Source organism: Arvicanthis niloticus, chromosome 4 (assembly GCF_011762505.2).
Source record: "Arvicanthis niloticus isolate mArvNil1 chromosome 4, mArvNil1.pat.X, whole genome shotgun sequence".
NCBI classification, from domain to species: Eukaryota; Metazoa; Chordata; class Mammalia; order Rodentia; family Muridae; genus Arvicanthis; species Arvicanthis niloticus.
Window position 1 is genome coordinate 98,849,461 of NC_047661.1, and position 18,934 is coordinate 98,868,394.

The 18,934-nt window shown below is 40.9% G+C and overlaps 1 protein-coding gene across 6 annotated transcripts in view; it reads right to left on the reverse strand.

The window, feature by feature from the left end:
* Positions 1-1,892: 1,892 nt before the first annotated feature.
* Tlcd4 (TLC domain containing 4) overlaps positions 1,893-18,934 on the reverse strand; it is a 64,332-nt gene continuing 47,290 nt past the window's right edge. For all 6 annotated transcript variants that reach the window (XM_076933191.1, XM_034499586.2, XM_076933192.1 and 3 more), the window contains 2 exons: positions 12,417-12,490; positions 1,893-7,325 (listed from right to left, as the gene is read on the reverse strand). In XM_076933191.1, coding sequence (XP_076789306.1) covers positions 7,007-7,325; positions 12,417-12,490 — 393 coding nt within the window. In that variant the 3' untranslated portion in view covers positions 1,893-7,006. The remainder of the gene's footprint in view (positions 7,326-12,416; positions 12,491-18,934) is intronic.

The window sequence follows — 18,934 nt, forward strand, 5'->3', positions numbered from 1 at the left end:
TCTCTGGTAGGGCAGCCCACCAGGTCCATGGCTTCATTGTGATGACCCCTCTGCTCAGAGGCCTTTGCTCATTGGCAGTACATGGGAATATTGGAAACATTTGCTCTTAGAATAAATGATTTTGAAACCTCACGTAAGATCATGCCCTACATAGAAGTACATAGCTGTACATATTGCATATTAATACTGAAGTCATAAGATTTCTTATACTGTAACAACCACAAGAACTTTAGTCCTCTTAATCTCTGAAGCAGGAAATCTAGTAGCATCATTCTCTAGGGTAAACATTCGAATGAAATAGGTGTTTCCTAGAAGGACTTTGACCTGGGAGAAATCATTGTAGAGAACAGTGATTGTTTCTCTCGTCTACAGAGTTGTTTTTCTGAAGGAGCCTTACAGCCTTTTCACAACTCTGGTCACAGGACAGTCCTGGCCCACCTGGAATGTGTTGCATTACTGAGGGCTGAGAACAGAACATGGTAAGGGCTGAAGTTGCAGGGGTGTGGTGTTTTCCCTTCAGGAAACGTATAGATCAGATTAGGGTTTTGGTATGAGGAACTTGTTTTACTGAAAACAATATCATTTGTATAACATTCAATACATATGCTTTTGTGCAGCTCTTTGACATGCAGTCCACTGAGGCTGGGTCTCCCTGCTGCCAGCAAGGCCTTAATTCGCCCTTGAGTGACCCTCTTTCTTTGATCATTCCATAAGACTCAGAACACTGACAGATTTCCTGTTAATTAAATTTTAATATATGCATCACATTTAAGTTGTCCTATTTTTTTGAAGTTATTTCCTTTTGGTTTTTCTTCCAAATTCTCATTTAACTTTGCCCTTTATCCTTAATAGAAATGCCCACCGTCCATGTTACATTTCACAACTCCTGGGAGCCCGGGCAGTTCAGGTAATTTCTGCTGGCATAATCAGAGATGTGGTAAAATGACAAGAGATGTGGCCATGGGGTTTAGCTGGAGGTAGATGACAAGGGGTGGGGCTGCATGCCATGGGCAAGGAGTTCGGAGCACTGTGGCAATGGACACCAGCTCCTCATGCATGTATGTAGTCTTTGCATGAAGAACCTCGCTGTGTGTGGTAGGTTATCAGTCAATTGCATAAGGAAAAGTGACACATTTGCCACAGCCTATTTATGGGCATCCTTAGGAACCATCCAGAGGAAGAAGCAGCAATAAATAAACTTTAGTTAAGACTGGCCATTAGGAAAATTAATGAATTACATCTAAGACAGTCCAAGGTGTGGGAGAGCTATTTCTATTGCTCCGAGTGGTTTTGATCCTGTCGGCTCTACCTGTAGCCTCGCCCCACCAGCAGCTAGGGTTGCTATTTCCCTTTTGAGACTGAGCTGTGCCTCAGTTTTGACTGCACTTTAGGCATGCTCAGAAGCATGACTCATGGTACTCTCTAAAGGCAAGACCACTTCAGCATCCTATACAATTAGTGCTTGGCTAATTCCTGATCTACTGATACTCCAGACCCAGATGCAAGATTCAGACCGCTTGCAATTTGAGAAGCCCGAAATTCCGGCCAAGACACTTGGCAAAAAAAGCGCTGAAGCTCAGGAGAGGCCAGCGCGGGGGGGGGGGGGGGGGGGGATAAATAAATAAATGAGATAAAAATCTAACTGCCAAGGCTTCACTTAATCCACAAGAACCAATTGACTGGATAGCTCCAGTCCCGCTAATAAGCATAAACGACATGTCTGCAGCTTCAGGTTTTCTCCGAGGCTGGAATCTCATCTGGGAGAAGGCATTCTGAGGTAGAAAAACCCACCACCTTCAGGATGAAGGTCCTAGGATTATGTAATTGGAAGAATTTGGTCTCCCCAATCAGCTCACTAAGTACTATTGAGGCAAACACCATACAGACAAACATTTGCATTAAATAATTGTGGCTTTATTTTTTTTTTTCACAAAATACAAAGTTTTGCACCACATTATAGTAGTGTTTTAACAGAGGAAACTCCCAAGGTGTTCACTGGGAGAGGGGAGAACTATACAATATTGATCTGTATCGTTCTTAATACTAAAGGAAACTGTCCTGACAGAGGATGCTGCCCAGGTAGAACATGCAGGTTATTGCTTAGAACTTGCATAAACGTCAAAATGGCACACATACAAAGTATACAAACATTTCAAAAGTTTAATGAAAGTACTGAAAAGACATTTATCCCTTCAAACATAGCACAACCAGAAACCAAATCGAAGATCCTAGGTTGTATTTTAATTACTGATACATCTTAGTAACACTGATTTATAAATTATCTGGCCTTATGTTTTGTAAATAAAACTCTTCTGTCTTATGGAAATAAATTATTAAGCATATTTTGACAATATAATATATTATAGTATCAGAGAAAAATCGTACATATCACTATAGCTAATGCATGTACTGAAGTTTTAAAGTAGCTTTTGCAAATAAGATCTATGTTGAAATGTTATTACAAATTCAAATAACCCAAAAAACTTCATAGTTTATCCTACTTTTAAGAATATAATCTACACAAAAATTCCTTAAGTAAAAAGCGGACATAATCAATCAAACCAATCAACCAAGCAACAAAAATACAGAGCACATTTTATTTACAGCCATATTATTAGGTTCTATTAACTAAAAAGGAACAAATGATTATAAAACACACCAATTGAAGAATTACATTAAAATGCAAAGAAAAAAGGTGAGATGGTGACTAACAAATTCCCAGCCAGAGGCTCAGAGCTTATAAATCTGAGATTTAGAAACAGTTGTCATTGTGTTGGTCTTGTGTGCAGGACCTGATATCAAAACTGCTATTCAGGGTGGATACATGTGAGTATTTTCAATGCAAAGAAACCCATCTTTAGAAGCTGCCTACTGCAATAGAAAGCAATCAAAATATGACACACTATCTAAAAGGTGGGAGCTGAAGTCTGGACCACAAAGGTACCAGGGCTCAAGTCCCTGGGCATTGTACTCCCAGGAAACACTAAATATTTATTTAAGACGTCATACAGAAGTCATTTATGTTGAAGACTCAAACAATTCGCCACAAGCCAGACCCTGCCTTCATCATAACAGCTCTGTTTTGTACCCTCAATACTGTCATGGGGGTCTATAAAGAACATTTATATAATTAACACACCTACAATAAATCCCTAGCTGAAACACTGTATAAAACTCCTATTGCTAAACCAGTTTAAGAAAGAGCTTACAGATGTGTCTTAATAAAACATAATTACTTTTGTTTCAAGTTGTAAACAAGTATTATTATATGCTGACTGGCTTCCTGTAGCCTCTTAATAAATTGTGGTTTGTCGGATCTTTATTTATACCTCCTACAATCCTTGTGTCCATAAGAAAACCTGTTTGTAAACTCTGAAACTTGCCGCAAGAGATTGAGAAGCATCCAGATGAGTGGGGATGTCTCAGAGAGAGACACAGAGAGGCCCTGGCATATGGAGAGGGGATACTGAAGACTGTGGGGCACTGGAGATGAGCAGGCCAGGTGAGCTCAGCGGAAAACGACCAATTAAGGAAGAAATAACATCTCTGAAAGGAAAAGCAGTCTTGCTGTCTCCTCCTACTCCGGGCCCTGTGGGATTTTCTCATTTCTGCACACATCAGAGGTTTGTATCAGACTTAGCTTTAACATGAGTGAGTTGTGGTTAAGGCTGGGAGCTGTGTGTGCACATTCGGAGATTCTTCACACAGGAAGATTCTCACTGGTAGCTCACACCTGCTGAGAAACACTCTGCCAATATAACAGAATAAAATGTTTCCTTTTGATGAAATCCAAAACACAAGATGCACAACCTTCTATGAAACACTACTGATGCCCATAACTAGGTGGGCTTTTCAACTGCACAGACTGCTAAAGTACTTAAAGCAAGGCAATGCATACAAACCGATCATTAAGGTGCTTATTTACATAGTGGGAGCTAAAGAGCAATGCAGATATGCTAATAGGGTCTTATGGGACATGTTGATATTTCTTAAAAATAAAAGGAAAGAAACATGTGTTCGGACGGGACTTTTGCCTTTCTTCATTCATGGCAAACGAAAACCTAAGAAATGCCTCCAGGAGTAATGCTGAAACCTCACAGAGAACTTGTCTTCAAATGCCCAGGCCTCAGAGGAAGCAATTAAAAAAATCTGACACTTGAACAGAAACTTTGAGTTAAGCAAATTATTAAAATTTATGAAAGAATTTCATCCAAGTACCTATAAATTAGGCAATTTTCCAAACCTTATGGACCCAGTTTATCTAAAACACAGCAAGTAACTCTCAGAGATGGTAAAACCTACCATTATTCCTCTTAACACATAACTGGTCCATGAAATAACAGGAAACAAACAAAATAAAACAAAACAAACCCACTTCAAGTTTTAAAAGCCAACATACCAGAGTACTTTGAGTTAATTTCTTTGCATGCATATGTAACTTCATTTTGAATTTCAAATAAATGCAAACAATCCTCCAAATGATTTTAGACACAAGAATGCAAACTCTATGAACCCAAGCTTGAAAAATTTTAAGTCTCACACATAAAATATCGAATGCAGGATCCATGATCTTGCATGCTATTAGTTGATTTTTGCTCTTTTTTTTTTTAAAGTTTGTTTTCTAGAATACTACATATTCAGATTGTCACTAATCTTCTCTAGAAAAATAGAATTGCTTAAAAATTTATACCAATTTGCTTTTATTTTCTATAAATATTTTAAGACTTGTTAAATATCAGAATGCCTAATAGATTCATTTAAATTAATCCATGTAGCCAAAATACTTATATCTAAAATATCTAGCAAAAATTTGTCATTCAATAAATGAAAATTTCATTGTTTCATTAAATACTATGTTCTGTCTTTATTTGTAATTTAGGTTGATATATGTGATCACAGAACAGCAAAACACAGCCCCGGGGGACGGCTGACTTGCAGTGGCAGTTTGCAGGACATTTCCGATGCATCTCCTTTCTATAAAGGACGTGGAGGGTTAAATTTTGGATGCTGAAGCTAATAAGGATTACAATGGCAAATCTGGGTTTAATGTTTAATATTCTGAGTATACTTATTGGTTATATCGATCAATGATAACAGCAACGAAATACAAATGACCCTTTAAACAAGAAATAATTATCGCCTCCATGGGGAATCATAACTGTACACTACCATCATTTTGATGGCGAGTTTAAAAATCTGTGTTCAGAACTGTAGCAGTATCCAAAGGGCCAAAAATATTTACCTCAAGATTTATTCCTTTCTCAGTGAATTTCCAAAATAGTTTTATAATATAAATGTCTTCTCTCCTTTTTTTTTTTTTTAAAAAAGCTCATTTTCTTGTAAAAGAGCCATGAACAATATAAAATCATTTGCACTCCTATACCTTCACTTTTACACACCAATACACACTTAAGTGCCTATGCTGGAGACAGCATTAAACTTAGCCAGCCATTACCAACAGACAAAGCCCTATCTTTTACCTGACTTTATCTTTCAAAAGTAAATACACCAAGTACAAGACAGTCAACTTGATCTTTATCATTTGATTGACTGGAATTTCAATTCCCATCTTTAAACATACTAGAACTTTCCAGACTCTATCTGTATTGGACAATTAAATTAAACTACATTACATTAAATGTTTTGATTACATTCCACTAGTCTCCTGTCATCGTCATAAGATGAATAATGAAAGAGTCAAACGTTCTCCTTCAGTCTGAGACTCTAAACGGATTAGATCTTTTGGTTTAGGTTCAGTTAAATTCAAGTATTCACCACTAATTGGATTAAGTCTGTATCTTAAGAACAATCATTAAAGTCAAGTACTTCAGAAAGAAATAAATAAAGGCAACAATAGCTAAATATATAATTCTATATTTGGATTGCAAGAATCAAAGGAAAACACGTGCCCACACACAGGCATGCACGCGCACACATGCACGCCCATGCACGCCCACGATTACCTTTCTCACATAGAATGACAGTTTTGATAATCAGAACACTTGGGTTAAATCACCTTCCTTCCCTCCTGCTCTTTAAGAAAACAAAAAAGCAAAGATAAACTAAGCAAGCCTGAGTAAAATCTCTGAGTAAAGCAAAACTCCTGACTTGTCTGTAGTTTTAGTCTCACCAAAGTGAGGCTAATTTCAGAAGCATGTCCACTGCAGTCTAGAAAAGACTGATGCTCTGGTGTCAGGCTTGGAACTTGGGGAAGATTTTGCAAGAAGAAATATGATCTTCATGGGCAAAGTACAAGGAAACAGGGGAAGGCAGTGTGCTGAGGACGTGTGTTCCTAGGAGTCCTCCCATTAGCTTGAGTGTCATCTACCGGCATTCATATGTTCCATACGATGGGTCTTAAACGTTGCCTGACTATAAAATTTTCAAAATATAATTGGATAAAGCACTAAAGATAAAAAATAAAGCAGCATCTGAAATCTTAAAATGCATAAACTATTTTCAAATATGATAGTATCAACGTGAGAAATACTCCATCGTAACAGATGACTGCATACCCCAATAAAATTGTGTCATTTCTGATGGCCTGGGGAAGGGACATGCTGGCAACTTAGAAATGAAGCCCTGTACAGGCACTGACATTAGAAAAGAACAGAGAACTGAGCTGCTCACAGACTTAAATGTCATTCTCATTCCTTCAGCAAAATGGGTGGTATACAAACGCCACCAACTCACCAGTCACTTTCCTGCAGAGAAAAATCCCAATGTACACTGAGAGTTCAGAAAGGTTTTGCCATTCTACTTACAACTTTTATTTAAGCCTTTCAATTTCCATTCATGCTTAAAAATATAGAAGGAAAAAAGAAATCCTGGGGTGAAAACTAAATTTTATTTTCTCTTGTCTAAAGATTAAAGAAAGGAGAAAAGAAAACACTGAAACCATGAGTAACGATCCTGCCAAACAGAGCGGCGCAGAAACTCATTCTATCAGACGGCACACGGGAATGAAGATGGCTTATGGAAACAAGGTGTCTGATGAAGCACGCCTTTAATCGAGTTTTCCATTCTGAAGGTTATCCTTGGCTTTCTCTTGTCTGATGAGAGAGATGACTTTGATGCATCCTTTCGTGATTTTGATCATCCACATGATATTCATCACATCTAAAATAATACAAGTAGAGATCCAGGCAAACTGGATTACAAATCCAAACCTTATGTAGGGTTCTGTTCCATACACAGAGTAAACGTAGAAATACATTGGAGGTATTGCCATGATCCGCACGATGAAAAAGACCACTGTCATAAGAATTCCATTGATGACATTGACTTTGGAAAACTTGGGGTACTTCAGGGTTTCAAAGAACCACCTGATAAGAGGAGCAAAGAGACACCACAGTTAGTCCACAGCTTGGGAATCTGCCCTCCTACTCGAGTGTTAGGCTGAAGGAAGAACTCAAGAACCACATAACAACTTATGTGGAGGGGCTGGGGAGATGACTCTGGATGAAGTGTTTTCTGTGCAACTGTGGGAACTTGAATTTTGATCCCTGGCATTCAAAAAAACCATGTTGGTGTGAAAACATGCTTGTACCACTAGTGCTGGGAGAGGGAGCTGAAAGCAGGCAAACCCTGGGAACTCACTGGCCAGCTCATCTCGCTAGAATGGCAAGCACCATGTTCAGTGAGAAACGCTGTCTACAAAGATAAGGTGGAGAAGCAACTGAGGAAAACATCTGGATGTCAACCATACACATGTGTACGTGACCACACCCACACAAAATGATTTATATACATGTGTGCATGACCACACCCACACAGAATGATTTAAAGTGCCTTGGAGAGTCAACACACTACAAAAAAACAGCTGGAGAAGTCATAATACCTACTTCTGGGAATCTCTGTAAAGCTATACAGTCAAGACACATGGCATTATTGAGAGAAACAAACCAGTGTCACAGAATCATCAGAGATATATACAAATATACTCAAGCAGCTTCTGACTCTGACATTAGGCAGCTCAACAACAACAACAAAAATATGCATTTTCCCCACTGTGAAAATATCCATGGGGGTACTAGCAGAGAAATTAACTCAAAGTAGATTAAAAATCTATATGTAAAATACAAAAGTATAAAACTTCTGGAAAAAAATTGGAAAAGTTTGATGTAAGTTTTTAGATATAACACTGAAGTGCAAGCCATGGGGGGACGGGGTGGCTAGACATGACTGGTGAGTTGGCAATCTGGACTTCGTTAGAATTAAACATTTGTACTTTGAGGCCAGGCCTGGTGGCATGTGCCTTCAATCCCAGCACACAGGAGGCAGAGGCAGGCAGATCTTAAGTTCCAGGCCAGTCTGGTCAACATAGCAAATGACAGGACAGCCAGGGCATCACAAAAAATCATGTCTCAAAAAACAAACAAATACAATTTTCACTTTGGAAGAGAATAAAAAGACAACCACACAGTGGGTAAAAATACAACATTAATATGTGATAAAATACCGTATCTAAAATACCTAAGGGTTGGAGAGATGGCTCAGTGGTTAAGAGCACTGACTGCTCTTCCAGAAGTCCTGAGTTCAATTCCCAGTAACCATGTGGTGGCTCACAACCATCTGTAATGGAATCAGACACCCTCTTCTGGCTTGTCTGAAGACGGTGACAGTGTACTTATATAAAACTATCTTTAAAAAAAAAAAACCAACTATCTTTATCTTCAACAAACATAAAGCTTTAAAAAATAAAATAATACTTATAATTCAACAGTATAGAAACAACCCATTTCTAAAATAATTGTAAACATTCCATTACAGAAGGTCCAACACATGGGGATGGAGAATGAACATATTAGAGATGCTCAAAGCCCAGTGGCACATGCAGGAGGCTGAGACTGGCTCATGTTTGAGCCTGGGCAGCTTACGATGAGTCTGGGCAATGTGCTGCAGCCCTTTCCCAAAAACAAATACAGAACCACCTCCCTCCCCCAGCATGCTGAAAGATCAAAACCAAACATGTTCAATACTGTCTGTCATTAGGAAAACATCAAGGTGGAAACAGATACAGCCATCTTAGAAGGCAGTCTGGCAGTTATAGATCGACACACAGCACACAACCTAGCTTTCCTAATTGATAAAGACACAGTGAACATACATTGCTATTATAGGAACACCAAGCCTAACCCACCTCACAGAAGTGAATGGTGGTGAAGAACGAGGAAGTTGACAAGGACAGCTCACCAGGAAGCAAAGATGGAAGTTTTGGGGAAAGTGTAGCAAAAGGGGGGTGAGACAGCCGCAGCTGGGGAGAACTCTGTGCCACATTAAAATCTTACCCTCCAAGCAGCAAGGTGCTGCCCGTCATTTTCACTGTGAAAGGAGGGCAGAGTGGAGGGAGGTCGGTGGCCTGCAGCCGGGATCAGTGACCATTTTCCTCCAACAGGATGATGTGGACATTCACATCGTAGCTCTGGAGACTGGATGCCCTGAGTTCAGCTCTGGCTTTGTGAGTGTTAGATAAAAGCAAACAGGGGAAGCAAACAATTGTGGGACCCAGGGAGAATGCACAGCAGCTGCACCAGCTGCAGCAGTACAACCAGCAGAAGACTGTTCTCAGGCTGCACTGTCCAAAAGAACTTCCTACGCTCTGAAAATGTTCTATGGATATGCTGTCCCACTGCTGAGACTAAAGACATGTAAATGGCCTTAAACCTGCTAAACATTATCTCCCGGAACAAGTAAGATCAGAATACATGAGACATGGGCAAACAAAGGAAAACTTTGATAAAATGTTAACTATACTTCTCCCATTTCCTTTCTGATTTGCAAGGAAAATGACAACATTCTGTCCCACTGAAAAAAGGAAGGAAGGAAGGAAGGGAGGGAGGGAGGGAGGGAGGGAGGGAGGGAGGGAGGGAGGGAAGGAGGGAGACTGATATCTGATATTTCCTGATAAATAGATTAAAGGTATTTATAGCAGGCCAGCCTCATGTGTGGGATACTTTTAGAAGAATATGGTTGTCTAGGACTGCTTATGACCAACAACCCAGGAGGGTATGAATGTGGTTGACCCTCTCAGGAAACCACAGAAGCTAGTCAACTATCTGAATACTAAGCAAGAGAACTCTTATACCTAAAGAACTCGTAGACCTCATAGGTAATTTGAAGTGTGTCCAATGCAGAAAGGATGTGGTCATGTTCATGACCCTATGCCTCGTGGTTATCAGTATCTGTGAACTCATTTACAAGGCTTGATATGGCATAAGCTTTAGGCACATGCATCTGATGTGAGATTCCTGCTCTGTAATATCCCATACTAAATCATAAAAGACTAAATAAAAGCTTCCTGTGGATTTGGGATTTTGACTGAAGACTTGAAGGATAGTTCATTTTCTCAGATTTTGGGAAATGAAAGATGGGGGAACTACAGGAAGAAAGGTGAGAAAGCCCACAGGTGAGGCAGAGACACAAACAAAATCAATGCTTAGTAGTCAGAAACAAAGCTGGCAATACATGGAACACATCACAGAAAACTCTGAAAAGTAGAGAGACGAGTAGATAGGAAGCTGTTTACACTGGCACTGAAAAGAGGACCACAGGAAAGATGGCTCTGAAGGATAAGAGAGAGGGGAAACAGAAGGGCGTCCTCTCTTCCTTCAGGACCCTGAGAGCAGGCTACAAGACTTGCTTTCAAAGAACAGAATAGAGAAAAGAAAACACTTCCTAGTGGGGGAACCTGGCAAACTTCACCTTACCCAGGTGACAAGTGCTAACAGTGTGGTGGCCAAGCATCCCTGCTGAGGCACAGCAGGAGCGCCTATCTGTACTCTTCATGAGAAAAGCACCCAGTGAGCCCAAAGTCCCCCAATTTGTATGAGAAAAAATGGCCAGTTCTCAACAAAGAATCTAGGTGAGGAAAATGAAGGCAAGTTAAGAAGCCATTATGAAGAACAGAAGACGACAGAGACATGCTACCAGACTGAAGAGATGTCATATCCAGTGTGACACTCTTGGCCAGATCCTAGAACAGAATGAGGAGAGTCACCGAGAGTCTGGAGTCCTGTGCCTGTCAGCGGTCAGAGCTGCAGTTCTGTTTTCACAGCTAGTCTTTGGTAAGGCAAGATGTTAACAGGCAAGGAGTGTAATGGTTTAAAACACTGAAACGGAAAACCAAACTACAAAAATCCTGGACACAGATATGGAGGAAGGCTTTGCAGTGTAAGATTCGCAGGAACTTTGAGGATGTGGTTACAAAGAGAGACAATGGACGTGTGTAGCTCAAAATCCTTTAAGACCTCGCTTGTACAGTTTCCTCGTTTGTGCAATGGTAACACTCATTCATATCAGATTTCTATCAAAGGTTCAGCATCTTGTTAAAAAAGGTTTCCACAAATTTGTAGGGATGATTAGCTTGCACATGGTCTCGGGCGTGGGATCCTGTTGGGCTGTGTTGTGGGTCCCTGAGGTGTGCCTCTGGAGAGAAGCAGAAGTGTGTGATTTTGACTGAGCCCCTTCCACATGGCGCTGGGCAGGTGCTGGGCTGTGAGAAGCCGCCGGGGTGCCCCCAGGCAGGGAGAGAACTCAGTCTGAAGTTCTGCCGGGGCAGAGCTCTTAGATGGTGACCCCCGGACAAGAAGACTTATGGGGATCGACTGGTCTCAGACTCCTGGGCTCCCCAGGCTCCACTGAAAGCCATAGAAGAGTTGAGACTGGGGGCATTCGGGCTGGACCGGCCAGCAGCTGAGAGGGGTGAGAGGGGTGAGAGGGAGAGCTCTGGTGGTGCCCACGGAGGGAGACTCTTGGTTCGTGTCTCTCTGTCTCTCTCTCTCTCTCTCTCTCTCTCTCTCTCTCTCTCTCTCTCTCTCTCTCTCTCTCTCTTGGCTGGATCAAGGCTTGTCTCAGTTGGCTAGCTTGGATCAGAGGGCTCTGTGGCTGGAACACAGAGAGGTCCTAGGCGGGAAGTTAGGCATGGCTACAGTGGCTGCAGTTCCCCTTGGCCGGTGCCCCAAAAGACATGAGGAAGTCCATTTTCATAGTGGATGGCAGTTGAACCTGGATGCACCCTCCCTTAGGTCAGGGCGGACCTGACTTAAATAGGAAGAGAGGAGGGAGAAGGGTCTGGGAAGGGAATGCATAATTGGCTATGCCCTCTGGCCTTTAGGTATCTCATTAATATGGAACTCTCTCTAGGGCCTGCGGCCTGTAGTGGAAGGGCTGGTAGGGGCACTGCCCTACGTGACTGAGTGGCACAGAGCAAATGGAGGTCTTAGACCATGTATCAGGACCCTGGGTTCTGAGAGCACAGTGAAATATATAGCGACCCTCACAGGCCTGGACACCTGTTGGGTCTCCGGGCTATTTCCAGCCAGCACTTCTACCAAAACCCAAGCCATCCTTTCACGGCCCCACACAAATTAACATTAAACCACACAACTTCAAAACTGGTAAGATTTGTAACCTACCTCTGGTTTACAAAGGGGCTGGAAAGCTCAGCAAGCAGGCGGAAATTGGCAATGTATGCAAGCACTCCATATTTCTAAATGAGAGACAGAAACAGTGTCAGGGACTTAGCAAAACATACAGAATGTCCTAGACATAGCCAGGCATCCCTGTGTATAATCCATCACTATAAAAACAGACCAGGTTTCTGCCTTTTATCATTAAAATGACTCTTCTTTTTTAAACTTTGTTTTGGGGTGTAGGAATGTGAGCTTAAATGTTTGTATGAACACCATGCATGCCTGCTGCCCTGGGAGACCATAAGACGATGGTGTCAGATCCCTGAGATCTGTAGTTGCAGACAGTTGTGGGTCATCACATAGGTGCTGGTAACTGAGCCCAGGTCCTCTGGGAGGGTAGCGAGTGTTCTTAACTACTAAACCATCTCTCCAGCTTCCTGATTTCCTCCTTCAGACTGTAGAGATGAGCTTAGAGCTGTACAGGTGAAAAGCAGTTGTCTGCCTGTCACACACATAACCTTACTTGGCACTACATGTTCTCTTTCCTAGGAAAACTGAAATCCAGCACCTGCCTTACTCTGAGCTAACACACTCTACAAACCATCACAGAATCCTCAAACCACTGTAGGAAAACCAGTCACATACACATGAGAATTTCTATAGATATACTTTTAATATCCATTATGAAGCAGAAGGGCTTAAACATCTCAAAAGTGTATTTATCCTAAATAATCTATGGGCAAGTATATATTTGCTAAACATGACTACGTGCCAAATCTTGTCCATCATATCTGATCTAGAAACACGTACTTGTCAATCAGAAGGTTCTAGAGTTAACGGGGGGGGGGGGGATCTTTCAAAGTTGAAACATATTTAGCATATTCTACCAATTTATTAAGATGGAAAATACAGCAGAATACAACAAACATTAAAAAAAAAAACTTCTTAGAATTTTATTTAATATACTTTTAAAAATTGCCAAGAAGTAGACTGGTGAGATGGCTCACTTTGATGCTTGAATCACACATGGTGGAAGGTAATTTGTCCTCTGATCTCCACACATATGCCTGCCTATAAACACTCTCTCTCTCTCTCTCTCTCTCTCTGTCTCTCTCTCTCTCTCTCTCTCTCACACACACACACACACACATACAGAGAGAGTGTGTTTCAAGCCATGCTAAAGTAAAACAACACAAAGCATTAAAGATTGAATCTTTATCTGAAAACTTATTATTTGGAGGATTTAAAAGTCAGCACGTGGCCACAGAACTGCTTTACTAATCTACTTTTTTCCCCCCTATTTCAAGTTCATTGTCTTTGGTGACACTGGAATGCATAAGAAAGGAGGAGGGCTAGCCAAAGACCAAACCAGCAGGCAGGATGAGCCCTGTGTATGACAGATAGGACTACTTGTCACAGTGACCCAGAACACTGGGACCTGAAAAGCAAGTGTGAGATGTCAGGACGTGTGTTTACACGCATTCGCACAGAAATGCGTGAATGGTAACGGCGCTGATTAGTACTTAGTAACGACACTAACTCCAGGGGATTTCTTTCGTTTGTTGTTTTTCACTTACAGTGCTACCACCATTCTTTACTGCCCCCTTACCTCCGTGGAACACTTCAATTTAACAGGGTAAATTGCATGTTAAGGATAAGCAGCACATTCTAATATAAACACAACAGGACAAACTAAAGGTCTTATCTAGAATGAGTTTAAACAACCTTCTTTCTGTCTCACGTTACAGCACACTACTTTTCTTTTCTGTTCCTTGTTTCAGTAACAGTTCTTCCTGAACCATGACAACCTGCAGACTAGGGTGAGGGACTTTCTTTCAAACACAGCATATAAAACCACTACAATGAAGCACGAGCTTTGCTTTGACTTGTGTTTCAGCTTTGCACCCAGCTGTGTCCAGTGTCCATCCATTATGACAAGCTCCAGTCACATGTTCTCCCAACAAAGATGTTAGGGTGTAAAAATGTGTTTTGATTGCAACAGCAGGATTTTAGAATTATAGAAATTAAATTTCTGGTTCCCCAGAAACATCTAGCACTCTGTATCTAAAATCTTATTTAAGACCAGCTGCTGTCATGTTTCTTTGCAGGCAGGAGCTCATCCTTCACACTGCCCCATACTCAAAAGTCCCCTGCACTCCCTGAAAAGTTGTGACAGATCCTTGTGGCTACCATTTTCTGGTCAATTTTGTTGTTTTCAAGGCAGTTTCTGACATAGCTCATACTGACTCTGGACTCCCTACATGACCAGAGATGACTCTGAACCCCTGCCTCTACCATCTCTGGTACTAAGTGCTGCTATAAAATCCAGAGCTTTCTGCTTGCTATACAAGCACCAGACCACTGAGCAGCACTTCCATTCCCTACTTTGTATTTAAGTTTTAAAGCTACTTTGTTTCCAAAAGTGGAGTAACTACTTCATGGTATGATTTCTTTTTCTTGCAATCAACATATAGCATCAAACAACTCAAAACGCTGATGTATCCCTCCTGTGATCTCCTCCAAAGTCAAGGCGTTCTGAGAAACTGTCCACAAATATTTGCCTTACTATACACTATTGTTCTTCATTTCAACCTCAACTTATTTATAATTAAAGCAAGCCAACCTTGTCACAATTCAGAAAATCTGAGTTTGTAGCAGCTGGCTTTTCAACATCTTTGGGAGATGAAGCATGGCTGTCTTGTGGGCATGTGTCTTCCAAGGCCCTTATCCTCAGACAAAGTTAATTTTTTAATTAAGAGGTTCTTTAGGTTTTGATGAAATTTAAACATGATTGAATAATTTATAAAATCCTCAGTATCAGAAGCCATTTACAAGGAACTTAGCAAGTAAAGTCTTTCCTCACCTTTGGCAAGACATTTACATGCTAACATTGGCCAAAATGTGTGCATGTGTTACCTGCCAGATACACAGAGGAGCAACACCTCATTTGCATGTTAACAATGTGCCACCAACTCTTATTTTGCTTTCCATGTCTAAAAGTTCAGCTTGAAATTCTGTTTTTCAAAAAGCACTCCAAAGCAGGGTTAGGCACTTCTTGTTGCCTTGACTCAAAGTGTCATGTGACTACAGAGGCATCTGATCACTGCTCCATAGACAAGAGTCAGGTCTATGTAAATAAGAGGTCAAAATATCTTTTCAACTCCACGATCCTCCTCCCCTTAAGCATTCTGTCATGAAGAAATCTGAGTTACAGCCCTGGAATTAGGAAATGCAAGTTTATTCAATTTCATGTAGCAATCAAGAGGAAAACACGATGCGTGTGTTCATACAGTATTGTGTAAGCTAACTCAAGGCCTGCTGCTTTCAACTGAGCATCCATGTCTTTCTGGAAGATGAAGAAAGTACAGCTTGATTTAGTTGCAGCTGCCCATTTCATCCTAGACTTTTGAAATTCCATGAGCCTCTGTGCCTTTACGTATCCTTCACTAAAACTGGGTTGATTTAGAGTTGGAGAGCTGTAACCGAGAACTGAGTGCTAGGTGAAGGGTAAGAGACTACATCCCAGTTCTAGAAGCCAGAAGTCCAGGGTGAAGGTGTAAGCAGGTACACCTCTGAAGGTCAAGGAATTCTCTGCTCCTCCCTTGCTGCCAGTCTGATGGTTCCTCCATTTTGGTGGCCTAACTCCTATCTTCATACAGAATTCCTGGGCCCAAATTTTCCCTTTTTAAATGGACTTTAGTAACAGTGTATTAAAGGCCCCTCCTACTGCAATGTGAATTTCTCTTAACTAATTACATATGCAAGTAGACCTGTTTCTGATACACCTTCAGAGGTACTGGATGCAAAGAGACTCAACATATGAATGTTAGAAGGAGCTTAATTCAACTCATGCCCATGTGGCATCCCCAGTTCTTTTCTGCATAGTGCACAGTATGTTTCGTTTTTACTATATTTCTCTGTAATTCACTGTTATGGATCGTGTGACATGTGTAAAAAATATATATATGCAGATACACATATTGGCAAATACATATATGCTTCCATATATAAGAATGATGACCTTTTATCAGTGATATCTGGGCATTCTGGTGTGGTATCATAAGTCATCTCATTTTCATTACGTAAAGTCTTAGAAAATATAGTCACTCTAGAAAATTCAACTTATAAATTAAACCAGTGCTATCTGAATGCAAATCACAACTGTCAGTCCAACACCCAAAGTCCAAAAGGGACTCTCTGCTGCTTCCAATTACAACCTCAGCTGCATCACAGTGTCCTAGCGACAGATGATCCATTACCATAAACTAAATCAGAGTCCCATGGACAGTTTCACCTCATGGGAAGGGTCTCCTGGGATGCAGGATTTTCAGAGGTATGTCTCCTATGGGTAGGTCACACTTGTTTTTGTTTTATCATAAATTAATTTTAACACATAATAGAGGTCACAGTTGCAGCTAGGAGACAAAAGGACGGAAAGCAGAAGCGCCTGACCTCTCCAATTTGTGCGGCATGAAGAAGCACTTTAAAATAACAGGAAACAAACTGTTACTCACGTTGCAAGTTCATGCATATTTTATGTGAATTCTTAATAAAAATTGTGGTGACTTGTTAAAAGTACAGATGCATTTGTCCAGAAGAATTGGTTTGGGGGATTGGAGAGCTGGCTCAGCAGATAAAAGCACTTGCTACTCTTGCAGAGGACTCAGCTTTGGCTCCCTGCATCCATACACGTGATGCTCCATATATACAATTAGGCGGCATACAGACACATACACACAAAAATAATAAATAAATCTTTTAACAAATGAACTGGTTGGCATATTTGACTTAAAGGGTTAAATCTCAACACTCTGGGGCACCTGCTATCCCAGCCCCGAGGAAGATTGTAGATTCTAGCCGATATAAGCTACATAGTGTGGCTCAAAAGAAACTAATAATTTTTAAAAAGAAATATAAGATTAGAATAATTGTTTAATTGCACATAATCCAAATAAAATGAGAAAACCAAAGTTCTCTCCTTTTTTCTTATAAATTCTGTAGTGTATTAAAGCAAGAGAGATAAACTTTGAAAATATATACATAGCTTTTGAGGTAAATCACGCAAAGGGGAAAGTTATTTTTAGGGGATTCTTACTTGAACCAGGTGCAAATCTTTTATTTCATTCCAACAACCCCTCTATTTTTGGCTGTTTTTGGCTGGCTGTCTGTCTGTCTGTCTGTCTGTCTCTCACCTCCCTTCCTGTTTGGAGAATGTTTCACTGTATACTGTAGCCAAGCCTTCAGCCTGTGATCCTCCCTGCTTACCTGCCAAGTGCAGGGACTATAGGTGTGGGCCATCAGGTCCACTGAGTCACTCCTCGGTGGTTGATTCCCATGTGACACCAATGACGCGTGTTTCCTCACTTGTGACATCATTTTCTCCCCCTGGCTAAAGGCAGCTCTTCTTCCGATCTGTTTTTGATGAACAGCTTACTTCTTCTTTGGGTTAGGTGTTTAAAAAGTCTGGCATGTGACATAATTATGCCCAGTGAACTGAGCAGACATGCACCGAACGTGCTAATACGTTCCTAAAGTATACCAACTTTCTTGCCAAATGACCTCCTGTGCCCTTCAAAGGCCCAGCTTTTCTAAAGGTAAGTGATACTACCCATTTTTGTCCTAATTTTTTACTTATTTATTGACTGGTTTACTTATTTTGTGTATATGGCTGTTTTGCCTATGTGTTTATACATGTACCACATATGTGCCTGGTGCCAGGGAGGCCAGAAGGGGGTGTTGGGACCCCTGGGCCCTGAATTACAGGCAGTTATGAGCTGCAATGTGGTACCGGGAATCGAGCCAGGTCCTCTGGAAGAGCGGCCAGTGGCTGCTCTTGACTGCTGAGCCATCTCTCCAACTGTCCCCAATTTAAAAAATAATAATTTAAAAAGCATTTTAGAATAGACATCCTAAAGTCATAAAACATAATGAAGTAATAAAGAAGCAAGAGGCTTAGTCTTAATTAAAGTTTTAAATTTCTTCTCTATAGTTAGTGGCAAGCTCAAAAGTATTTTCAGGAAGTAGACTATGTTTAAACATCACTGACTGCTTCTTCCAATTCCTTTTATAATTCATAGGATAACAAGTGTCCTTTAACCGAGGCACCAAATTACTACCAGAGACAACACCGTTTATAATATCCTTTAAATATCAACTTAATGGTAAAAACAGTAACTTTGAGATATCCTTCTCTAACTATAGTCACCCCAAGTGCAAATCCTCCACAGTGTAAGAAAACGTGAGGCCTTCTAAATCTTCTCAAGAAAACCTTCACTTTCTCATTTGGAGTCCAGCAGCTCTGCAGTATGGTGCCCTGGACAAAGGGTCTGGGAACTCGCTAGATACACATAGTCCTTTTTAAAAAGTATTATTACTGTGTGTGAGAGATCGCTGTGTGTGAGAGATCGCTGTGTGTGAGAGATCGCTGTGTGTGAGAGAGATCGCTGTGTGTGAGAGATCGCTGTGTGTGAGAGATCGCTGTGCGTGAGAGATCGCTGTGTGTGAGAGATCGCTGTGTGGGG